Genomic DNA, 24,910 nt, shown 5'->3' with positions numbered 1-24,910 from the left:
GTCATCCCAAGTCCCTGGGGGACATCTGGACAACAGTTAGGACCATGATCACTTACAGGTGTCAAGACTGAAATAATCATTTGGGAGTGGACAGGATGGGAAGGACACTGGTGAATGAGCAGTGCTCTGGTGCAGAGTGGGCTGAAAAAGCAGGGAACTGCCCCATGCCCACCGTAAGGACTCCACTTCCCACCTTCCGCCCTCCATCCAGGCTCCCACCCATCCACCCCGCCAGCCTAGAAAGCAGCCCGAGAGCGCCAGGAGGCACCTTTCCAAGTCTTGGGCATAGAGCAATGAACCAAACCCCTGGTTCCACGAGACGAAGCTTCTAGAGAGGGCATTGCTACTGCAGGGGGGTCGGGGTTGTGCCTAGCACGTGCCTGGAACAGAGCAGGCACCTAAAATATCTGTGGAATGAGTGCCGGATGCCCAGCCTGAGTCTCAAGTGACACCACAAAAGCTCAGCTGGTGGGGAAAGGGGAACCACTGGCCCAGGCCCTCCCCCGACACGCTCCCCCCTGCCCCCACCCCCCCCTTCTCCAGGGAGCTCTCCTGCCCTGGTCCTGCCAGAGGGGTGAAGGGGCAGCTGGCTGCATGGTGAGCAGGCAGACACCAGCTCCAGGGCTGCCAACCTGGCACCGCTTCTTGGCGCTGGGCGCCCACTAAAACAACATGCTTTGTGTCTCTAATTCAGCACTTCCTGTTTGTCCTGATGTTATCGCCTGTCCTTGACGCCCAGGGGCCCAGAGGTGGACTAGGCAAAGGGAGGGGGGGGAGCCGAGGTGCCCTCCCCGACAGCTTCCAGGCTGAGCTCAGGGGCAGCAGGCAGAGCTCTGAGGTCTGATGCTCCAGGGCGCCAGCAGAGGGGCGCAGTCCCCTGTGCACCACACTTTGGGGAGTTCCTAGATGTTGGGATCGAGTAGTCCCCAGGTCCGCAGACCAACGCCACTCCTCCCCCGGATGACTGCTGGTTTTCAGAACGCTGCAGCCCCGGCAGGACTTGGGGCGGGAATCACCAGGCTTCACTGCCCTCTCTTTCTCCTTGCCCACGTGGCTGGGAAGTTCCTGACATCTGACTGCCGCACCTTTCACCAGCCTCAGAAGGGCGGCTGGTCTTCGAGCACTTTACTACCCAGCTCATCTCCAGCGCCATAGATACTGGCGGAGGAAGCTCTTTCTGGACCTTGACGTCCCCCTGGGACCGACTGTCTCCCACCAAGATGGCTGCCCTGTGGGTGGCTGGATCAGTGCAGATTCCAGACAGGCCCCCACCCCGGCCAGAGGGGCAGCCTCTGCCACCCCCAGAGCTCCAGGTAATAACCTAGGGGCCACGCCAGGCTCGCCAGCACCTGAGCCACCGGCAGCAGATAATGACGGGGGAGCTGGGCAGGCAGAGCCAACCCCTCAATCAGGAAGCAAATTAAAAAGGGGAGGAATCTCCCAGACAGACCACAACAATGAGACCGGCCTCCTTTCCAGGGCACTGCCTGCCCTCCCCTCCCTGGCCGATTCTGCCTGCCAGGTCCTGATACCCAAGCCTCCTCTCTGATTCCCCACTCATGGGATCCAGTTAGAGGGTCTCTGGATGACCCTGGCTGCAGGGTGGTGGCCGTGCCTGGGCTGGCCAGGTCACAGGGCCTCATTGTGCCAGGCCGGACATTGGATTCTAACAGGGCACTGGGCACAGGGAGCATTAGGGGCACAATACCTTGAAGCCCAGAAGGCAAACTGGAGATGTGGCGACAAAGAGATTGTGCAGAACCTCTGTCCAGGCAGCCCTGTCCCCGCCAAGGGTGCAGTCCAGTCTGCGTCACTGCACGTGGCGCTGGGGTGGGGGCTACTAGCGTGAGCAGAGAACGTCCCGGTCCCTCCAGAAGCTCAGTCGGACACACACACAGCCCATGGGACAGCATTGATCCTGCTGTAGTTTCAGGTTCTGAGAGCACAGGAAGGGGTGACTCAGAGAGGCAGAGAAGGCTCCCTATAGGAAGGGATGTTTGAACTGGCCGTCAGAGGATCAATGAGGCTCATCAGACAGAGAAATGAGGAAAGCATTTCACAGTGGGAACACACGGGACCTGAAAGCACCCGGACCTGAGAGGCAGAGTCCAAAGACCCCGTGTTGGAACCTGCGCCGTGCAGCAAACTGGCTGGCAAAGCAGGCTGAGATGGGACGGGAGATAGGACTGAAATTCCCGGGGCAGGGGGACCATCATATGTGTTTTTTTGTTTTTGTTTTGTTTTGACATGCAGAGTTAGACAGTGAGAAGAGAGACAGAGAGAAAGGTCTTCTTTTTTTCTGTTGGTTAATTCCCCAAGTGGTTGCTACGGCTGGCGCGCTGCGCCGATCCGAAGCCAGGAGCCAGGGCTTCCTCCTGGTCTCCCATGTAGGTATAGGGCCCAAGCACTTGGACCATCCTCCACTACACTCCCGGGCCACAGCAAAGAGCTGGACTGGAAAAGGAGCAACCGGGACAGAATCCGGCGCCCTGACCAGGACTAGAACCCAGGATGCCGGCGCCGCAGGCGGAGGATTACCTTAGTGAGCCGCAGCGCCGGCCCCCAACAGCTGTTTTTGAACTGAGGCATGACATGGTCAGGGTCGGAAGAGTTTGAACTTCTCACGGAGGGACAACGGTGATGCTGCTTTTTCTGCCTTTGCTTTCTCCGTGGCTGCCCCCCCAGCCAGCCTTCCCCGAGCTCCCACTCGCTGCCCCTGCTCCTTTTGTCCCAAACCTCCAACTCCTTGTTACAAGCAGTGTCAGGGGCTCCACCCTCCCTCAGCCATCACCCCCCAACCTCACAGATCCCGACACCCCGCTGCACCCTCCTACCTCCATCACACAGCCAGGGCCTGCTGGGGGCATCGCAGGGCACCTGTGCTCACTGCTCCTCATGGATCTCCGAGGTTCAAGGGCCCTGCAGTGTCCTCCCATGGGACCCAGCCTTCTGCCTTCACTAAGACCGTCTCCAACCTAGAAACCCCTGGAAGCGTGGATGCCGGAGAAACATTTCTCTAATTCGCTCAGCCATGGCTTAGCCATCCCTTTCCCAAAGAAAGCCATTGGGCTGAGGACTGCGCGGTATGAACAGGACCCAGCCTTGCCCTCAAGGAGCCTATCACTAGGAAGGGGGGATAAGAAAACAACCTCCGGGGCTGGCGTTGTGTTGCAGGGGCTGCACAGGCATCCCATATGAGCAACGCCGGTTCGAGTCCGGGCTGCCCCGCTTCCGATTCAGCCCCCTGCTAATGCGCCTGGGAAGGCAGTAGACGATGACCCAAGTGCTTGAGCCCCTGCCACTCATGTGGGAGACTGGGATGAAGCTCCTGGCTCTTGGCTCCAACCTGGGCCAGATGTGGCTGTTGGCAGGTATTCGGGCAGAGAATCCATAGATGGAAATCTCTCTCTCTCTCTCTCTCTTTCTCTGAGTGTGTGTGTGTATCTCCCTCTCTGTCACTTTGCCTTTCAAATAAATAAATACATCTTTACAAAAGAAAACAACCCCATGGAAGCAGGTGTGAGGCAATAAGTGCTAAGGAAATTCTGAGGACAACCCGTGACAAGCTGATAAGAGGAGACTTCCTAGGGAAAGCACCTTGCATGGCTGGGAGGATGCTGCTGTGCTTTCCTGGGGCAGGGATGGGGCGGCAGGAGTGGAAAGAGTTGGAGCAAAAGTAGGAAGGTCAGGTGTGCCTGACAAGCATCAAGTCTCCTGGGCTGGGTGGGGCTGGGCTGTAGGGTTTGGAAGCAAAGTCTGCAAAAGCGATGGAGAGTCCGAGGCTCTCGGCTGTCACGGTCAGCACTGAGGGGCACTCAGTGCGTTGGAGATGGGCACAGCCAAGACAGGGGGCATTTAGGATAGCTAATCACCACTGCTCCGCAGGACAGCTCGGGTGGGTGGGCACAGATACCGCAGAGAGCCCACGGGAGGCCTCAAAACTAATCCAGACAAGAAGTGATTCCTGGGGCTGGTGTTGTGCTGCAGTGGGTTAAGTTGCTGCTTGGGATATCTGGGACCAGTTCCTGTCCCCGTTCCTCTGATTCTGGCAGAGACTCAAGTGTTTGGGCCCTTGCCACCCATGTGGGAGACCAGACGGAGCTCCTGGCTCCTGGCTTTGGCCTGACCCAGCCCTGGCTGTCGCAGGGATTTGAGGAGTGAACCAGCGGATGGAAGATGTCTCCCTCCCTCCCTCCCTCCCTCCCTCCCTCCCTCTGTGTGTGTGTGTGTGTGATTCTTTCAATTAGAAAAGTAGATAAGTCAACTTTTTAAAAAGAGATTTATTTGATTTATTTAAAAGACAGAGTTATAGAGAGAAGTAGAGACAGAGAGAGAGGTCTTCCATTCACTGGTTCTCCCCCCAAATGGCTGCAGTGGCCAGAACTGGGCTGATCCGAAGCCAGAAGCCAGGAGCCTCTTCTGGGTCTCCCACATGGGTGCAGGGGCCCAAGGAATGGAGAGCACAAACCGGCACCCACACGGGATGCTCTCATCACAGGCAGAGGCCTAATCTACTATGTCACTGCGCCAACCCTATAAATCAACTTTTTAAAAACGAAGTGATGCCGGCGCCACGGCTCAATAGGCTAATCCTCCCCCTGCGGCGCCGGCACACTGGGTTCTAGTCCTAGTCGGGGCACCAGATTCTGTCCCGGTTGCCCCTCTTCCAGGCCAGCCCTCTGCTATGGCCCGGGAGGGCAGTGGAGGATGGCCCAAGTGCTTGGGCCCTGCACCCGCCTGGGAGACCAGGAGAAGCACCTGGCTCCTGCCTTTGGATCAGTGCGATGTGCCGGCCGCAGTGCGCCAGCCGTGGCGGCCATTGGAGGGTGAACCAAAGCAAAAGGAAGACCTTTCTCTCTGTCTCTCTCTCTCACTATCTACTCTGCCTGTCAAAAAAAAAAAAAAAACAAAAACGAAGTGATTCCTGGGGCAGAATTTGGTGCAGCAACCAAGGTACCAATTGGGACACCTGCGTCCCATGTGAAGAATCCCGTTCCCGATTCTTGCTAATGACACTCTGGGAAGCCGATGGTGGCCCAAATGCTTGGGTCTCTGTCACCCACATGGAAGACCCAAATTGACCTGGCTTTGGCCTGGCCTACCCCTGGCTGTTTTAGGCATTTGAGAAGTAAGTGAACCAATGGATGGAGGATCTCCCTCTCTCTGTCATTCATATTAAAAAACAAAAACAAAAACAAAAACAAAACAAAACAAAACAAAACAAAAAACCAGAAGAGCCTGGCATGTGGCATAGCAGGTAAAGCTGTGCCTGCAACACCAGCATCCCATATGGGCCCCAGTTTGTGTCCTGGCTGCTCCACTTCTGATCCAGCTCCCTGCTAATGGCCTGGGAAAAGCAGCAGCAAATGGCCCAAGTTCTGGGTCCCTGCCCCCTACGTGGGAAACTCAGATGAAGCTCCTGGCTCCTGGCTTCTGCCTATAACTCTGACTTTCAAACAAATAAATAATTTTTTTCTTGAAAAAGGGAAAAGGGAGGACTAAAATATTTTGAAGGTTTATTTTATTCATTTGAAATCATAGTGACAAAGACAGGGAGAAACAGAGAGAAGTAGATCTTCCATCTGCTGTTTCACTCCCCAAATGGCCCCAAGGCCAGGGCTGGTTAGGCAAAAACTAAGAGCCAGGAATTCCATCTGAGTCTCTCCTGTGGGTGGCAGGGACCCAAAGACTTGGGCCATCTTCTGCTGCTTTCCCAGGTGCATTAGCAGGGAGCTGGATCAGAAGCAGAGCAGCTGGGACTTGAACTAGTGCTCTGATATGAGATGCCGCCATCATGGGCAACAGCTTAACCCACTGTGCCACGATGCTGGCCCCAAAATACTTTTATAAAAAGTAATTCCTGACAAGCTGGCACTTCCCTAGGATTTTCTTTAAAAAAAAAAAATAGAAGATATATTTTATTTGTTTGAAAGGCAGAGTTACAGAGAGAGAGAGAGAGAGAGAGAGACTGAGAGAGAGATCTTACATCAACTGGTTCATTCCCCAAATGGCTGCAATAGCCAGGACTGGGCCTATCTGAGCCAGGAGCCAGAAGCTTCCTCCTGGTCTCCCACGTAGGTGCAGGGGCCCAAGGACTAGGGCCATCTTCTGCTGATTTCCCAGGTGCATTAGCAGAGAGCTGGGTGGGATGTGGGGCAGCCGGGATTCGAACTGGCGCCCATATGGGATGACAGTGTTACAGGTAGCGGCCTTACCTGCTGTGCCACAGCACCAGCCCCTTCCCTAGAATTTTCACAGACCACTGTCCATTTCCATTCATTCATTAACAAGCATTTATAAAATTCTAAGTAGCAGGCACTGTTTTAGGCTCTTTCCTCATCCCCCACCCCTCTGGATTCTAGGATGAGAAGACAGAGAGAGGTGAACTCTTACCCATTCACACCTGGGGGACCATGCCCCAGCCCTGCCTCCCTACCCAAGCTGATCCAGGAGCTCCTGCCTTTGGAGCAGGGTTATGGAAAAGATGAGGGAACTATATATACTCCGTGAGGATCTGGGGCTGGAAGACGGTCAGAAAGTGAAAGCGGGCAGCTGAGTGTGGGGGAGACCTGGGATCTTGGGGGGGCAGGAAGGAGGAGGGGAGGAGGAGGGGGAGGGAGGGAGAAGACTGGGACGCAGGCCTCTGAGGCTGAGGATGGGGCAGGAGGGAGGGAGGGACAAATTAGAGAGCTGGAGAAGGAAGCAGAGTCTTAGCAGCCAGGGTGGGGGAGGAGGCGGGGGCCTGGGAGGCGAGGGCAGAGGAAATGGGCCCAGGCACTGGAGACAAGAGTCTGGGAGTCTGAGCCGCCCCGGAGCCACCTGGAAGGTGCAGGCAGCGGCAACATCAAACCGGGATCCCAGGGCTGGCTCCGGGAGTGAGCCCAGGTGGGGGGCAGCGGCTCCGGGGGAGAGGGGAGCCAGCGAGTGGGACCGAGTCCACCCTGAAGCTCGAGGGGTCCTTGGCTTGCGCCAGCCCCCTCCCCCGTCCTGCTGGAAGCCCAGAAGCTGGGACGCTCCTACCTCCTCCCTTCCCGCCCAGCCTCAGAAGTGGGAAAGCACAATGCAGGGAGGTGCGAATAGAAGAGGAAAGGGGGTCTCCTGGCGCTCACCTCCACGTGAGCCCACCGGGGTCTGCAGGACCCTCTGCTGATCCCAAGGAAAGAAAGGGAGGCGGGCCTGCAGCTAGGGGCCCAGAGCCCAGGCGTTTTCCTCTCCCAAGCAGCCCCCCACCCCAAGATTCGCCCATCTTTTGGACTGGACCTGCTACCTAAGCATATGGAACCGATTGAAAGAATTTGTATGCTCACCTTATAATTTATGCAAATCAACTCTGTAATTAACTATAATTTGGAGGCATCCTTTGGTATTTGAGACATTTATCCATGAGGAAATGCCCTGGTGATAATGCTCCCGTATTAACATTATTTACTCCACCTGTGTGGTCTCCGGGGCTGCTTCCCCCTCACTCTGCTTTTCTGGGCTGGAAGGTGGGGTGGGACAGGGCAGCCCCTCCCTGGAGCCTACCTCATCCCTGACGCCTGGGTCCCCCCGGGGGGAGCTGAGCTGGCCCTGTCCTCCCAAGCGAAGGAAGGGGCGCAGCTCTGCCTCCAAGCCCCCACTACCAAGTTCTCTCCTGCTTGATGGGTGGCTTTCTGCTAAGCTTTTACCTCTTATGGGCCTCAATGTTCTCATCTCTGAAATGGGAAGAAAGACCTGTCGGGGCCTTTACAAGATAATTACTGAAAAGCTAATGAAGAAACTGGGAATCCCCAGTCTAGAGATTGCTGGGGGTGTAGGGGGAGGAGCAAGAAAAGAGTTTGGGGTGAAGATTTCCTGGCTCACCCTGTGGGAGGGAGGTGCTGTGCAAGCTGGGCAACCAGGTTCAGTGTGTGCGTGTGCACCAGGTTCAGTGTGTGCGTGTGCAGGGGCTTGCATAGCAAGGCCCAGCCTCAGTGCCAGGCGTTGAGTGGTGGCCAAGGCTGTGGTGCACCCTGTGAACAGTCCCCAGGCCACTCTCCTATGGGGGTCAGAATTCCCAGTGGCAGAGGGCTTTGGGAAACCAATCCTATTCTGTTCCATCTCCTTTCTCCTTCCTGGCCTTTGTCTCTCTCTGCCCCAAGACATGCCTCTGTTAGCCAGCCTGCCTAAACTGAGAGCCGCCCCCAAGGTAGGCTCCTGTACATAGTGGGGGACGTGGCAGGACCACCTAAATCCACCTCCAGGGCCCTTCTCCCTTTTCCAGGCCACCTTCCTGGCCTCTGGAGGTTCCCGAGGTCCCAGGCACCCTGAAGAAGCTCCAAGTTCTTGGCTGGGCTCTGCCTCTGCTTTTAGGTGAACTCTTGTCCTTTCCAAGCTCTGCACCCCGGCCAAAGTCAGGGAGAGGGACCTCCTCCCCATGTGGCAGACTACACTGGGTCCTCCCAGGGGATCCTCCTGGAAGTGGGTGCGTGAGAAAGGGAGGAATCGGAGCAAGAGATGCTGAGCAACCCTCTGCTCTGGGCGGTGGGGGGGGGGGGGCAGGGTTCTGCAGGGGAGGACTGACTTGACGCTGCTGTGTGTGTGCACGTGTGTGCGTGCGTGTGGGTTCTTCAATGTGGACCTCCTTTTCTCTTCCACCAAGTCCACGGTGAAGCCTGGCGAGGAAGGAGGATGGAGGGTGGCGAGTTCTCCCACCCCGGCTCTCTTCCCTAGCAAGGCTCTCATTTCTTCTGTCCAGTCTCCCAGAGCCACTTAGTCCTGCTGCTGCCCACCCGACTCGGGAGGAAGGAAGTCCTGCCCCGCCACCCCACCCCCACCCCCAGATGCCTACTGCAGTTGAAATCCTCCTTTCCTGGCAGACCTCAGAGGCTCTGCTCTCACCCCCTACCACTCCCCCAGGAGAGCCGGGGGCCACTGTTTCCTGGATTATCCTAAAAGCTTCCGAGGCCGTGAGGACTTGGCAGCATCCCTGCTCCCGGCTCTCGCCTCCCCCTCTGGCTCTGACTGTCGCCTCCTTTATAAAGCCTGGCTCTCCATCACCCCCACTTGCCCCTCATTGCTGCTGCCAGCTCTGGGCTCCATGGACGGGTAAGAGAGACTGTTCCCTGTCCAGGACAGGGGACCTCCACATAGCATCAGGACCCTATTCTCAGGGGGGCACAGAGATCTGGACGGCTTGGATCTCTCTTAACTAGAGAGGGAGGGATAAGAGGGAGATCTTGGTGGGGTCTTTGGGGAGGACCAAACAGAGCTCCTGGAGGTCTTTGTACTGAGCTGGGCTGAGATCTGGGGGAGGGCGGGGGAGGGACTCGAGCCTGGGACTTCTTTCTGAGACAAAGGATGGGCGAATATTAGCAGATGTAGAGGGTGTCCTGGATGGCAGGACACCCACAGAGGTAGCAAGGGGGCTCCCTGTATGATGGAAGAGAGATGACAGGCGCCACAGTCCACAGGCGCATGCGTGCACATACACACATACACACACGTGTGACATGCACACACGTTTGTAGACAGCCACACGCACACATATGCACTATCCACAGCTGGGTTCATCTTCTAGACTGAAAGGCAACGGCAGATACTCACGATAGGGGGGTTATAACAGAATTAGTGCCCAGCACAGGGCTTGGTCCTAGACAGACCCTCTGTGTCTGAATGAAGACAGGATGAATGAAAGAAAACGCTATGACCAGCTCTGGACTCTGCCTGGTTCTCCAGGAAGCAGGAGAATGAGGCGGGGAGGAGAGGGGACAGAGGAACGTGTCTGTCCAGGGCCACCAGCTTGAGTCTTTCTAAGTGCCTCCTGGAGGTAGAGGAGAAGGGCTAGCAACCCAGAAGCCAGGAATTAGGAGATGGGACTTCTGGTCGTCGCTCTGCTGCTGACTTGCTCTGTGCCTGTCCTGGGATTCAGTTCCCACCAGGAAAATGAGGGCCTGGGCTTAGACTGTTTTTCCTGGCAGACCAGCTCTGATGTTCCCATGGTGCCAATGCTAAGCACAGCTGAGGCTTAGAAGCCACAGCCGAGTGGTGTGCAACCGGTCCCGGCAGTGCACGATGCCACCAGAGGGTCCTGTTAGATGCAGGATGGTGGGTGGCTCTGATCGCAGGTGACTCTAGGAATGCTGTCCCCTTCACCTGAGGATCTAGGGGCGCTTGGACTCCCAGGACCAACACTTCTGCTGTAGTGAAACAGGACAGAACAGCAGGCAGAACCTGGGCTTCGGAGACCAACAGTTCCCTCCTGCAATCTTGGGAGACTCATTTAACTTCTTTCATCTGTGGCTTCCTCTTCCGTACCATGGGAACAATAACAGTTACTATGTCACATGCTCAAGAGTGCTCCTGAGTGGCGCTATCTGTGTGTAGGACCCGGGACATAGTAGGTGCTTTAGAAGTCAGCGTTGGTTAGGAGTAACACAACCTAGTGAGGCTGCTCCAGGCGCAGAACAGATCCTGACTAAAGGACAGTTGGGAAGAGGAGGGATGGCAGGGATGGGAGGTGGACACTTGTGGGCAAAATCTTCCCATTCACGCCTTTGAGGGAATGAGGGAGAGCAGCAGAGATGGCCCAAGGGCTGGGCAGATCCTGGTGTGGGGGGCAGCCTTATTCAATTCTGAGTCGAGACATGAATTTGGGCAATGGGCTATGGTGACCTCAGCAGTCACATCAACATCCGGCCATAGCCATCACTCGGCTGGAAAACATCTAGCAAGTGGGAAACCCGCGGACTGGAAGCAAAGGACCACAAGCCGAGAGGGATCTGAAAGAACCACAGTGACACTATGCTAAGTCAGAGGCAGAAACCTGGGCAGGGCAGGAAGTCAGCAGGGTTGAGTTCCCAGAGATGACTTCCTTTTGGTTGAATTGCACGGCTGATGAGCCCTCGGGCGAACGGAAGGTCTTTGTTCCTGGGGACCCCAGGTGGTTTTAGGTCAGGGTGGGGCAGGGTAGGGTTAAAGGGGACCGAGGGTGAAAACGGGGCGGGTGTCCACTCACCTGGGGCTGGATTCCCTTCCACTGTTGCTTTCCAGGGATGGAAGGCGATGGGGAGATAAGGCAGTCTGGTGCCTAGAAACAGGAGCGGGATATCTAGAGAACGGCAGACGTGGCCACCGCAGGCAGATGGGAGGAGGAGGCAGGAATGCTAAGGAGTCGCAAACCAGGAGCCAGTCACCTGAGTCAGGTCTGGGGGCTCTGTCCCTGGTCTGACAAGCCCCTAACTATTCCAGAGGCAGCCATGAGTGGGGATGCGAACCCAGCTAGCCTGGATCTGCAAGCTGAGTGCCAGAGAAAAAAACCATGTTTGGGGGGGGGGGGGGACGGCGGCGCAATTTAGCTTTGGCAACAAGAGCCAGAGCAGTTCTTGCGAATCTCAGGACCCCAAGTGCCTGGAAGAAGGAAAATCCAAGTCGTCAGAAATCCCAACCCCAACGATGTCCCAGGTCCAGGAGGTGCCACCCAGCTTCCGAAGGCTGGTCCTTAACCCAGCAGGGCGGCTTCACCCACCAGGAAACTGAGGCTTAGAGCAAGCCGACTGCCCCAGGCTCAGTTTAGCGATGCAGAATTGGGGCTGGAATTCGGGTCTGCAAAGGTCTAGTTCGCCCTCAATCTTTTGAATATATACAATAGACATTTGCTGGGAACTGACTCATTGACACAAAAATATCTTCCATTGCCTGCATACTTCCCAGGAGCCCTACCAGCTAGGAATTTTTAGGTACCATTCCTTTAAATCCTGGGAAACCCTCCCGACTGTCGGGGTCGTCCGGCTCAGGGAACAGAGCCTTAGAAAAGGGTGAACCCGACACTGATTCCTGAGAGGAGGGTGCCCGTGTTGTGCGTGCACTTGGAGGGAACCACAACACACTGATTTCTGCTCCCAGACTCTGTTCAACCCTTTTATAGCCATACTCCCAGCATGTCCCAAACGGGAATGCAGGAGAGATAACGCAATGGGAGTGGAACACGGGCTGGAGAGGACAGATTAAATCAGCCCAAATTCCAGTCGGGCTGAATGAAATCGGCTGTTAAAAACAAAAACGAAATTTTAAAGACCCGATGGCAAAGCGCATGGGAGAAGCCAACCTGCACAGGGAAAGAAATATGGAAATTGATCAGAAATCCCGTGCCAAAAAAAAAAAAAAAAAAAAAAGGAGTCCTCTGGCGAGGTCCCCTGAGGCCAGCCTTGGAGGCTTCGATTCAGAAAGGAGCAGGGGGCGACCAGGGTGCAGACGCCAGCCCGGCGGGAGGGGGACTCTTACATCCCCACCCCAGGCAATCGGTTCCTGCCGGGTTCTCTACCCATCCGACCCCGGGAGTGTTTAGGCGAGCGCCACCAACGCCCTGAAATTTTGCCAGAGTGCCGCATGGTCTACAGAGCATTTGTTTTCTTCAAAAGAATCCGGGCCCTTCGTTAAAAATCTTAGGTTTAGACATTCAGGTGAGAATCGGGGAGTGGTGGCAAAGGGTCGCTCAATCCACCCAGGCGCCTGACCAGTCTATTGGATCCGTGCTGGAGCCAGGGTGCCGGCGTCCGCTTGAGCACGCCCGGGACGGAGAGGAGGGGGTGGTATCTTGGAGAGGACACCAAGGCGGACGCCGGGGCTGCCCCCTAAGAGGCGGTGGACCGTGAGAGCTGGGCTGGGGGACCAGGAGAGCATGGGGCAGCCAGCGACCCGCAGCGGGGAAGTGGCTTGCGGCGGAGAGCGGCTGCGAGGGCAGCGGCGAAGCAGGGCAGCCGGGACGTCCCAGGCTTCTCACGGCCTGGCCTGGGCCGAGCGCTCAGTCCAGCGTCCTCTCCTTTCCGCGGGGCAGCAGCGCTGGCCGGCCGGGGCGGGTGGGCCACGGGGCACACCAGGGCAACCCGCGCCCGAAGAGCAGCGCAGGGTCACCCCTCCCCCAGGACCTGCCCCTCCTCCACTCCCCCAGGGCCTGAGTCCCGCGTCCCCGGCCAGATCGAGCAGCTCCAGGGCAGTTCTCCACCCGATGGGGCGGGTCTCAGAACCTGGGAAACACCGCGCCGGGGCCCCTCGCCCAGGGGGTGGAGAGGACGAGGAGGGGCGAGGGAGCGGCGGGGACCGGCCTAGTTAACCAGCCCTCCCCCGCGGCCGCCCGCCCCCTCCTCCAGCGCCGGGCCTCCCGTCCGGCCGAGCCCGCAAGGGTTAAAGGCTGCGGCAGGTGAGGTGGGCGGGGCCGCGAGTTCGGGGGAAAAAGGAGCGCAGGGGAGAGGATGAAGGCAGAGAGCGCGGGTGAGTCACGGGCGGAGCTGGCCTCGCTCGCTCACTCGCTCGCTCGCTGGCTCGCGCCCGCCCTCCGGCCTCCGCCCTCCCGCCGGCTCTCGCCGCCTCCTCGGCCGCCGCCCGGTCTGGTCGCAGCCCCGCGCCCTCGGCTGCTGCCCCTCACTGCTGGAGAACCGGCCGGCGCGCAGGGCCCATGAGCGCGCGTCTGTAGCGCACCAGCCCGCCGCGCCCGGAGCCCGAGCGCAGCCTCCAGGTAGGAGCCTGGCCCGAGGCGGGGTGGCCCGGAGCGTGTGTGTGTGTGTGTGTGCGCGCGTGAGGTGGTCGCTGCCGAAATTCTCTTGGGAAAAAGTGTTCCCGACGCGCGGCAGCCTCCTCGGGCCTTGGGAGCGGGGTGGTCCTCCAGGATCCGAGGAGCTTAGGGCTTCGAAGGAGGGAAAACTGGGCGGACAAGAGAGACTGGAGCGACCGAGGAGACTGGAAACTGGGGAAACTGGAGCGACGGGGACAACTGGAGGACTGGAACTTTGAGAACCAGGAACGGGTCAGGCCCGACTGCCTGAGCACCGGCGGAATGGGGCACAGGGGCGTCCCTTGCCCGCCTTCCCGCGACCGCCCTGGCGCCCTGCGCCCTCCCCGCCCGAAGCCTCGGTGCAAGCCGCTGCTGCATCCCAGGCTGGGTTCTCCGCTCGCGAGAGGCCAATCTGGAGCCGGGATCGTCCCAGCCTCCCCACCTCTCAGCCCCTGGGGCAGTTCCCAGGCGCCAAGAGCTATTAGGGTCCCAGGCCTCACTGCTCCCGCCCCGCCCCGGCCTGGGGCTCCGCTCCTGTGGCTTCACCCCGTTCCTTTCTTGTGGTAAGGCAGCCGGAGCCTGAGTAGGCGCCCAGCCCTCCTCTCGAGGCCTCTCCCAGAGTACTAGTGCCACCACCCTGGTCCCAGGGGCAGAAGGTGGTAGGGGTCAGCTGAGCCCTGCTGTGGGAAGGAAAAGACCCCAGAGAAGCCCCAGCCAGGCACGTGGCGGCCCCAGGGCTCCCAGCCCTTAGGGAGAGGTGAAGCCGTTGGGGGCTTTGGGTCCAGAGGCTCGAGGCAGCCCAGAGGAACACAGTACTGTGGACTGAATGAGAGAGGAGCAGCATCATGGTCCGAGTCAGTACTCTGAGGTGTGCTCAGTGCTCTGTGAAAGACGATTGGCCTGGCTGCGTGGTCTCCACACTCGGCTGATGGCAGTCATGGGGGAGTGCCCGGCTGGACCCCTGATAGAATCTCTGCCCCTCAAGTTCTGGGGTCATCAAGGCCTCCCTAGTTGCCCTCTGCTTCTGCACTCTGACCTTGCAGCCCTTAAAGGGGTGGCACGGGGAGCTTTGAGCTTGCCGCCAAGCTGTTCTCCGGCTGGCTCCCTTCTGGGGGGAACCAACTGCCCCCAGCTTCATGTCTGCTTCCCCACCACCACCCCTGGCTTGGAGAAGGGCATGGGTGGTAGCCAGAGTGGGCTGGCACCGGCTTCTCGGGTTTCTCTGGGTGGGGGGAGGGCTGCCAAGGAAAACAAACCGGCACCGCGGCAGCTCCCCAGGAAGGTGAAGTCCCTGCCCGAGGGAAAGGGGCGCTGGCCAGGCACGGGAGTGGGTTTGATGGGGCCCTGGCAAGCAGGCCGGGAGGAGAGCTGCGCAGTGAAGGGGAAGGTCGGCTTCCGTGGACATGCCTTGGTGGTGGCACGAGTGCCTTTTTCAAAAGCTCAGGACCTGCTTTGGGCTTTTTGCAGAGCAGGGACCCCCAAGCTTTGGTTTCACAAGCAGACCACCTCTGCCCCCCCCCCCCATCTGTGTGCTGAGGTCAACCAGGGAAGCTGAGATGGGTCTATACACTCCATTAGGGCCCGGCAGCAGGTGTGCTGTGCTTGCGCTGCTGGCCTGGGCAGCCGGGGTGTGTCTGACAGGTGTCCCTCAGCAGCTCCTATGGGAGCGATCTCTTAGGAAGGCAGATCTCCATCCTGCTCTGCCCTTGCCCGAGCCCCGCACATCCGCAACCCTCCCTAGCACTCCCAAATTCCCCAGTCCCCACCCAAAAGCACCAACGTGTTTTCCCTGGGGGCCAGAGAGGAGCACTTTGGGAGGAGGGGATCTGGGTCAGGAGCGAAAGCCGGGGACTTTCCTCACCTCTTTTCCGCTTTGCTTCCTCTAGGTCCCATCTGAGGTGCCCCTGACCGTCCCTGTCCCCCACCCACCCCGGACCCCGGCAATGCTAACCGCTGTCTGCGGCTCTCTGGGCAGCCAGCACACGGACGCGCCTCACGCCTCGCCGCCGCGCCTCGACCTGCAGCCTCTCCAAACATACCAGGGCCACACGAGCCCGGAGGCCGGGGACTACCCATCCCCGCTGCAGCCTGCCGAGCTGCAGAGCCTCCCGCTGGGCCCGGAGGTGGACTTCTCACAGGGCTATGAGTTGCCGGGGGCCTCCTCGCGGGTGACCTGCGAGGACCTGGAAAGCGACAGTCCCTTGGCCCCGGGACCCTTTTCCAAGCTCCTGCAGCCGGACATGTCCCACCATTACGAATCGTGGTTCCGGCCGACTCACCCAGGCACGGAGGATGGCTCCTGGTGGGACCTTCATCCGGGCACCAGCTGGATGGACCTCCCCCACACTCAGGGCGCGCTAACCTCACCTGGCCACCCGGGGGCGCTGCAGGCCGGCTTGGGGGGCTACGTCGGCGACCACCAGCTCTGCGCCCCGCCGCCGCACCCGCACCCGCACCACCTCCTCCCAGCCGCCGGAGGGCAGCACCTCCTGGGGCCACCCGACGGGGCTAAGGCCTTGGAAGCGGCTGCCCCGGAGTCCCAAGGGCTGGATTCCAGTCTGGACGGGGCGACCCGGCCTAAAGGTTCCCGGCGGTCGGTGCCTCGCAGCTCAGGCCAGACCGTGTGTCGCTGCCCCAACTGTCTGGAGGCGGAGCGACTGGGGGCACCGTGCGGGCCCGACGGGGGCAAGAAGAAGCATTTGCACAATTGCCACATCCCGGGCTGCGGGAAGGCCTACGCCAAGACGTCGCACCTGAAGGCGCACCTGCGCTGGCACAGCGGCGACCGCCCCTTCGTGTGCAACTGGCTCTTCTGCGGCAAGCGGTTCACGCGCTCCGACGAGCTGCAGCGCCACCTCCAGACCCACACGGGCACCAAGAAGTTCCCCTGCGCGGTCTGCAGCCGCGTCTTCATGCGCAGCGACCACCTGGCCAAGCACATGAAGACCCACGAGGGCGCCAAGGAGGAGGCGGCCGGCGCGGCGCAGGGCGAGGGCAAGGCCGGCGGCGCGGTGGAGCCCCCCGGGGGCAAAGGCAAGCGGGAGGCCGAGGGCAGCGCGCCTCCCTCCAACTGAGCTGCGCGGGTGCCGCCCGTCGCCCGGCTCCGGGGTGGGGTGGGGGCGTCGCAAGAGTCCCCAGGCCGACGTCCTCGGGGCCGGCTTCAGTAACAGGGAAGGCGGTTATTTATTGTGCGGGAGGGAGAGCGGTGCGGGGACGGGGAGTCGGGCGCTTGCGGGAGCCATGTGGGCTCGGGGCTGGACGGAAGGTGTTTGCCCGACGGGGCCGGGAGGAGCCGTGCGTGCAGCTCAGGGCCCCGGGCGGGGGTGGGGGTGGGCACCCCTGCGGCGGCTGGAGGGGGAGAGCGGCCCGGAGCGGAGCGGGGCGGGCCGGCCGGGGGCGCGGGGAGAGGGGTGGCTGTCAGACGCGTCCTTGCAGGCCTGGGAACCTGGACACGGAAGCGCCCCCGGAGCAGCCCGAAGGGGCCTGGTCTCCTTCCTCAGCCTCCTGGTGCCTGAGTCCTGGGGCTTCCGGAGGGGGCCCCCCCGAGATGGGGGGGACCCCCTAGGTTGGGGGCGTGTCTGTAGCTGTTATAGAAATTTTGACGCGCCTCCGTTTTAACCCTTCCAGACCCAGTCCAGTGGAGCCAGGATTGAAGAGGGTAGCAATCCCGCACAGTGTTCAGGCCAGAACTATGGGGCGGAGAACAGAGGCGGGGGGGGGGGGGGAGTGCAGGGAAACCCCCCTCTAAAAGGAAAGAGAGGGACTCGTCGAGGGGATGCGCGCTACCACCCGCTTCCGTCTCCGCTCCCGTGCAGTCCTGGACTCTTGGTCTTTTTTTTTAAAAAAAGCAAGCTCTGTAGTGCAGCTTCCGGTCTGTGCCCCTAGGTAGGTTTCCAAGGCTCCCATAGCAGCCGCAGCTCTAGAATTGCTGTAGTTCTCTCCCGGAGGTTCCCATCAGTTGCCTTCCCCTTGGGGGTGTCCAGCAGAGACCCCTCTAGCTGTTCCCACTTGGAGTGCAGGACGCTGGGGCTGCCTGGCCAGCCCCTGCCCCACCCCGTCCCCCTGTAGAGTGTGCATTCAGGACGCTGCTTCCTCCCCAGCTCACCCAGGGGAAAGTCCTCTCCCGTGCAGGCGCTGTCTTCCCTCTGATGGCCTTCTCTGCCATCAGAGGTGACGTCCAAGAAGCTGTCCCCACCTGGCCCCTTCTCCTTTAGATGCTAGAAATACAGGTGGATTGGGATCTTGGGGGTGGGGGTGGGGAGGGGCCCAGCAGAGGCTGGGCCAGGCACTGGGGAGAGGAGCTGGTCCCGGGAGGGAAGGGTCTGGCAGGCCACGGGACCCTAGGGCTGGGGACTTCCCTGGGCCTAAAATCCCTCTGACCTCCCTCTTCGCTTCGCTCCCCATTCTCCACCCAGAGCCCTCTGCAGGGATTAGCTGTGTATTGATTTTTAAGTTATAAGCAAAGGGTATTTTATTTAATATTAGGGCATGTGTGTGTGTGCATGTCTTGTGCACCTGTGTGTGCATGTGTGTATGTGTGTGTGTGTGTGTGTTTCTCTACTGAGCCTGGGGTCTTCTGAGACCCCATCTTGTTCACCCCGTCCAAGGTCTAGGGCCTAGGCCCACAGCGTCTCTTCCTGCCTTGGGGGTGCTGGGGCCCAGTCTGAGGACTGGGAGCTGTATGGGACGTGGGGGCTGGGATTTGGGTGGGAATACATGTTTGTGTAGAAAGGGGCCTTCCTTAACAGGGACAGAGGGGCTTCCCTGAGGGCCCCCGGGGCCTGGGGTAGTTTAAGAAGTAATGATCTTTCTCGATTCTCCCTCTCCCTTTCCCCTGCCTTCTGCTAACCCAGCCCGCTGTCCCCTTCCTCCCTGAGAGGGCTGGGGGCAGGAGGGGAGTGGGCCAAGGCTGAAGGTTGCCTGGCCAGGTGGGGGTGGGGGAGGAAGGAGGGCGCTGTGGGTGTGGGATGCCTTCTCCACCCATCGAAACCAGCCACCCCCTCCCTGTGCTACCAAGACAGCCTTGTCCAGTGGCCATTCTAAGGGGAACTCCCACTTGGGTGTTGGGGGGCACATGGCTCCCCCCCCCAGAGGCCCTTAGCTCTAAGGTATGCAGGTCGGGGCTCTGGAGAGGGGTCTTCTGCTCCCTACTTTGATAGATCTCGGTGGCTTGGCTGCCTGCCCTTCCAGGCAGCCTCCCTAGAGGAAAATGTAGGATTTTTTTTCTTGAACTGCTGTGAACCCACTTTGGGAGGGTAGGAGGAGGAAGAAACAGCCTGTGTTTTTTATGCAACAATAAAGTCATCAACGACATCTCTGTTGCTTCATTTGTCTCCCAGCTCCGTCCTCAGCGTCGAGGACCGGCTCCGGGCTGCAGGGTGGGGTGGACCCTTCTCTTTGATCCCGCAGCCCCGGGGGCAGCTTCATCTCCATTTGATTGGGGTTGGGGAGGCGGGGTTGACCCTGCCCTGGAGAGGGTTGGGGCTGCAGGAGGGAGAGCCCTCGCTGCTCTGCACCTAGAGGGAGCAGATAGTTCTAGACAGTTCCCGCCTCCTCCACACACAAGTCCCCTCTTCCCCTCCCCTGCTATGAACCCCAGTTCTCTCCCTTCCCAAGCCGAGCCAGGCTCTCGGCCCCCGCCCCCGTGGGGGTGTGTATGCCGGCTGGCCCTCTGGCTCTGAGTGAGGTGGGGGTGACTGACAGCGATTTCGTCACCCAGGGTGATCCCTATCGGGGACAAGGCGATGAAAGGCAGCCAGATATCTGATGGGCGCCTGCCCAGCTGGAAGGCACCCGGGAAAGGCTCCGGCCGCCACTCCTGGCTGCCGCAGTTACACAACCGCCATGCACACAAAAATCCCTCGCTGGACCCAGCGCGCGCGCCGCCCCCGGAGCCGGCAGAAATTCCCACCTGTGCACACTTTCCCAGGCCGCCCAGTGCCAGCACACGTGGGTGCCTAATTCGTGTCAAGCGATTGAGTTAAAGACCTTGTGAAAATGAGCCTGGCTCTCGGGGAGGCGGGTAGAGGGGCCTGCAGAGGCATGGGCTGGGTGACCGTGTTCTCCCACCTCCCATCTCTTTTTGGCTAAAATTCTCGTTTTCCCCCAGGGGGATTCCCGTTGCCCACCCCACCCCCACTCCCTGACCCCAAGCCAGCTTCTCAAGCCAGCTCTGGCCCGTTCCATCCCTTGATCCGGAGAGTGTGGGGCACGAGGTTTCAGGGCACTTTGGGATGGGGGAATCAGAAACATTAGGGTGAAGGGGCAGGCGTTGTGGCGTAATGGGTTAAGCCACCTCCTACAATGCCAATATCCCATATGGGTGCCCGTTCGCGTCCCGCCTGCTCTACTTCCAATCCCGCTCCCTGCTAATGCTCCTGGGAAACCAGCTGAGGATGGCCCAGGTCCTTGGGCCCCTGCTACCGATGTGGGAGACCCAGATGAAGCTCCTGGCTCCTGGCTTCAGTCTGATCCAGCCCCAGTCTTTGTAGAGTGAACCATTTTGGGGAGTGAACCAGCAAGATGGAAAATCTCTCTCTCTTACTCCCTCTCTGTGTAACTCTGACTTTCAAATAAATAAATAAAATAGATCTTTAAAAACATACATTTTGGGTTTTTAAGGGAACCTGGCAGCTTGGGAAGAGAGACAGACGAGTTGCCTGCGGCTCTGTGCCTGCCCGGCTCCTGCGGGTGCCTCTTTTGTCTTCTGGTTCTGGGGGAGTTAGACCCTGGAACCTGATGACCCTCCTGTGTCCCCCCCCCCATGGTTGCCCCCAGGGCCAGGAGGGCAGCCGCAGGGCCGGCTGGGCCTGTCTGGGCAGGGCCGGGCTGCCCCTCCTCCCGGGCAGCTCCTCCCGCTGACCTGCATTCTTAGCGGGGGCCTTTGGTGAGGCTCTGACGCTCCCTTGCAATGCTGCTTGCCTGGCCTGCCCCACTCCCCAGCAGAGCCCAAGGCCACCTCTGACCCCCCAGATGTGGCTCCCTGGCGGATAGTCCTGGAGGGGCCAGGGAAGTCAGAACATCTGAGCTGACCCTGGACGCGACCTCTCTGGGCCATCCCCAATCCTGGGAAGTGGGGGTAGAGTCCCTTTGGTGTGGGTGAATGTAATCGGGAATGGGAAAGTGACAGATAGGCTAGCTTGGGAACTGAGGACGCCTGGGGCTGTGCTGTGGCGTCTCCAGGCCTCCCTGCTGCCTGCTGGGGCCCCACTGCGAGGTGCTGGGGAAATGCAGGGAGTGAGCCCGCCAGCCTGCAGCCAGATGCTGGCGCCCCGTGCTCATCAGCTCCGGCTTCTGTTTGGAGAACATCTGATAGCAACCTCCCAGCCCCCTCCCAGCACTGCACCCAAAGCCGCCTTCGCCTCCTGCTGTGCCTGACTGCTCAGCCCCCTGGCAGTGCAGGCTAGGAAAGAACCTCAGGAACCAAACTCCACCAAAAACTGGTCAGGACTAGGCGAACACACACAAGGAAGTCAGAAGATACAAAGTTCAGTGCACAAAAACCAGTAGCATTTCTATACACCAAACCAACGATTCAGAAAGCAGCTCAAGGAATTTCATTGACAACAGCTACCCAAAATAGAAGACCGAGGAGTTAATGCAACCAAGGAGGTGAAAGACCTTCGCCATGAGAACAGCAAGACCCTGACCAGGGTGGGCGTTGTGGCGGGGTGAGTTGAGTGGCAGAATGCCAGCGCCGCCTACCCAGGGCCTGGTTCCACTCCAGGCTGCTGCACGCTTCTGATCCAGCTTCCTCCTGATGCATTAGCGAATGCTGGCCCACGTACTCGGTTCCTGCCTTCCACGTGGGAGCCAGGGATGGAGTTCCTGGCTCCTTTGGGGGCACTTGGGGAGTGAATCGGAGGATTTGAGCTCTGTCTCTGTCTCTCTGGTTTTGAAATAAATATAGAAATAAAGATAAATAAACAGTGCATTAACTTAAGTTATTCCTCCACCTCCCGGCTTCGGAGGGCTCAGAAGATCTTATTACGGAGGCGCCACCGGCCTAGGATTGCCCCTTGGGAATTCAAGCCAGGATTTAAGTGGCTGAGGCTCTTCCTTAATCTCCAGATGCCCCACAAGTCCCCGCTCTGACAAATCCTCCCTGTTCACGAGGGCTCCTTTCCACTCCCCGCTTCAGCTCCCCCACGACGACCCACCCCGCCGCGGCGTCCCGGCCCTTGGGCCCGCAGCCAGCTAGGAGCTCCGAGAAGTGGTGCCGGCGCGCGCCCTGCTGGGCAATGCCGGGACTGCAGGTTCCGGTCCGCCCCCGGGGCGCAAGGCCTTCCAGGTCACCAGGGAGCGCCCGCCCAATGGGACGCACCTGACCCGACGCCGAGGAGGCGGTGCCGGGCGGCAGGCTGGGGGTCTTGGAGGGGCAGAGGGGCATTCCAGTCCTGGGGACGCCGAGAAGCGGTGAGCGGGAGCGGGGCGGGCTCTGGGCGTGCGCGGGAGAACTCCGGGCGGGAGGAAGGGTTGGAGATGTTCCCACGACTGCCCCTAAGGGCCAGGGCTCCCCGCAGGGACAGGACCCCCTCGGAGCCTGGGGAGCGGCGGGTGCGCCGGCTGTGCACGCCGTGCGCGGTGCTGCGCCCGCGGCAGCGTCTTGCGCTGCGCGTGTGGCCGCGGCCAGGATTGTGGAGAGGTGGCCTGGGAGGGACACACTCGCCCCCGCCTCTCCCCAGATGGCGTCGCCCAGCCCTGACCCCCCGTGTTCCTGCGACTGTTTTGTCTCCGTGCCCCCTGCCTCCGCCATCCCGGCCGTGATCTTTGCCAAGAACTCAGACCGACCCCGGGACGAGGTGCAGGAGGTGGTGTTTGTACCAGCAGGCACTCACGTCCCTGGGAGCCGGCTCCAGGTGGGGTAGGCCCCATGGGGTGCTGGGAGGGGCAGGTGGGGGCACCTTTCTGAGTGTTCCCTTGCTCCCCACGCCTGGGAGGCTGCCAGATCTGGAGCTGGTTACTCAGAGGGTTACTCAAGCCTGCCGGCCTCAGTCGGCTCACCTGTAAAATGGGTATGAGACCTTCCTCCCTGAGATTCGCCTGAGCGGATTCTTCCCCTCTCCCTTCCCACCAGTGCACCTACATCGAGGTGGAACAGGTGTCGAAGACACACGCTGTGGTTCTCAGCCGCCCCGCTTGGCTGTGGGGTGCCGAGATGGGCGCCAATGAGCACGGCGTCTGTATAGGCAACGAGGCCGTGTGGACCAAGGAGCCGGTGGGCGAGGGGGAAGCCCTGCTGGGCATGGACCTGCTCAGGTGTGGCCCCTGCCCCGCACACTAGAAATCTGAGGGCAGAGTTCAGGCGCTGGGCTCCCCACCCCCACCTCCAGCTCCCAGGGTCCTCTCTGCTGACCTTGCCCTTGGGCCTTCTGGGGGAGGCCGCCCTGCCCCTGCCGCATGCTACCTCCCTTTGCCTAGGCCGAGGAGCCTCTCCTGCACAGATAGGGCAGCGGTGTTACAGCTGTTTGTGCGGAGGCTGGATTCATGGAACCCATCCACGGAGGGAGGGGAGGGAGCTGTGTCTGCGGGCAGGTTGGGGACCAAGTTTCAGGCCCTGCACAGGACCCTCAGAGCACAGCTTGGAAAGTGCTGGCATCGTTGTGTTTTAATACGGTCCAGGCCAGCAGATGGGCCGTGTGACCTCTCTCTCTCTCTCTGCCAGGCTGGCCTTAGAGCGGAGCACCTCTGCCCGGGAGGCCTGGCAGGTGATCACGGGCTTGCTGGGACGCTACGGGCAGGGGGGCAGCTGTCGGGAGGACCCCACGCCCTTCTGCTACCACAATACCTTCCTGCTGGCCGACCGCACGGAGGCGTGGGTGCTGGAGACGGCCGGGAGGCTGTGGGCCGCACAGAGGATCCAGGGTGAGGCGCCCCCTCCCATGCTGGCCTGATGCAGGGGCAGAGCTCTGGGCAGTGAGCCTTTGTGGTTCAGCCTCCTGCTTCCTCTGGGAAGCCTTCCTGGACTTCTCAGGGTGGTCAGGCTTCCATCTCCTTCACGGCGCTGGCCCAGCGCACACCTCTGTTTATCTCGGCACTCGCTTTGTTCATCTCCCCCTCGCTCCCGTAGGTTCCAGGCGGGTAGCTTGTTCTCATCACCCTGTGTCCTCAGTGCCTCGCCTGGTGCCAGCAGAGAGCAGGTGCATCAAGACATGTGGATGACCCCCCATCTCCTCCACAGAGGGGGCCCGTAACTTGTCCAACCAGCTGAGCATTGGCACGGACATCTCGGCCGAACACCCGGAGCTTCGGACCCACGCCCGGGCCCAGGGCTGGTGGGATGGGCAGGGCGCCTTCGACTTCGCTCAGGTCTTCTCCCTGACCCAGCAGCCTGTGCGCATGGAGGCCGCCAAGGCCCGCTTCCGGGCCGGGCAGGAGCTGCTGCGGCACCGGCAAGGTCCGCAGGGGCGGGCAGGACGGGCCTGGGGGCCAGCACCCTGCCCTGCGCCCAGCCGCCCCAGCTCACCCTCCGCTCCCCGGCAGGGGCCCTCACGGCCCAGGCGATGATGGACATCCTCAGGAACAAGGAGAGTGGTATCTGCATGGATTCCGGCGGCTTCCGCACCACGGCCAGCATGGTGTCCGTCCTGCCCCGGGATCCCACGCAGCCCTGCGTGCACTTCCTCACTGCCACGCCTGACCCGTCCAGGTGAGCAGGACGGAGCTGGGGAAGGCTGGAGACATGCAGAGGAGGGGAGAGGAGGCCGCCCGCCTCAGTCCTTCCATCTGTGGCCCCCCAGGTCCGTGTTCAAGCCTTTCGTCTTCGGAGTGGGGGTGGCCCCGGCCCCCCAGGTCTTATCCCCCACTTTCGGAGCACAGGACCCTGTCCGGACCCTGCCCCGATTCCAGACGCAGGTGGATCGCAGGCACGCCCTCTACCGGGGACACCAGGCGGCCCTGGGGCTGATGGAGAGTGAGCAGGTAACCCCCAGGGTCAAGGGGCTCGCCCCACTCCCGCTTGTGTGAGGTGGAGGTGGCCAGTCCTGGACGGAGCCCCCTGCCCGGCCCCTTCCCTGCAGGGTCCAGGGCAGCAGCTGCAGCAGAAGCAGCGGGATCTGGAGCAGGAAGGCCTGGAGGCTGTGCGGGGGCTGCTGGCCGGCGAGTGGCACCCATCGCCCCAGGAGCTGGCTGGCCTCTTCCAGGTCTTCGTGCAGAGAGAGAGCCAGGCCTATGGCTGAGCATGAGCTCCTGCTGGCCTGGCGTGGGCACCCAACAACCCCCTGGGCCAACTGCCCCGAGCCTGGGCGGTGGAGTTGGGCAGATCCCTGGCTGCTCTCTGAGCGGCCTGCTGGCCTGGGCTTTAATAAACATTTTATTTCTCGGTCAGTGAACTGGATTTCAAGTCCGGTGTGGGTAGGAAACCCAAGTAAGGGCCAAGGGCAGGCCTGAGCTGGCTACGGGGCA

General features: G+C 60.4%; 2 protein-coding genes across 2 annotated transcripts; both read left to right on the top strand.

Annotated features, from left to right (window-relative positions):
- Positions 1 to 15,450: 15,450 nt before the first annotated feature.
- On the top strand, positions 15,451 to 16,581 carry SP6 (Sp6 transcription factor). Its single transcript, XM_062175615.1, has one exon. It carries the CDS (start codon positions 15,451 to 15,453, stop codon positions 16,579 to 16,581), a length of 1,131 nt encoding a protein of 376 aa, XP_062031599.1.
- Positions 16,582 to 21,810: 5,229 nt separating this feature from the next.
- SCRN2 (secernin 2) lies at positions 21,811 to 24,832 on the top strand. Its single transcript, XM_062215796.1, has 8 exons — positions 21,811 to 21,922; positions 22,192 to 22,365; positions 22,584 to 22,765; positions 23,172 to 23,371; positions 23,688 to 23,903; positions 23,990 to 24,155; positions 24,247 to 24,427; positions 24,526 to 24,832. Exons 2-8 carry the CDS (start codon positions 22,192 to 22,194, stop codon positions 24,682 to 24,684), a joined length of 1,278 nt encoding a protein of 425 aa, XP_062071780.1. The 5' UTR covers positions 21,811 to 21,922; the 3' UTR covers positions 24,685 to 24,832.
- The last annotated feature ends 78 nt before the right edge of the window (positions 24,833 to 24,910 follow it).

The sequence above is a fragment of the Lepus europaeus genome, chromosome 18, assembly GCF_033115175.1.
Source record: "Lepus europaeus isolate LE1 chromosome 18, mLepTim1.pri, whole genome shotgun sequence".
NCBI classification, from domain to species: Eukaryota; Metazoa; Chordata; class Mammalia; order Lagomorpha; family Leporidae; genus Lepus; species Lepus europaeus.
Note: the sequence above shows the minus strand (reverse complement) of the source record. Positions and strands in the feature narration are given on the sequence as shown.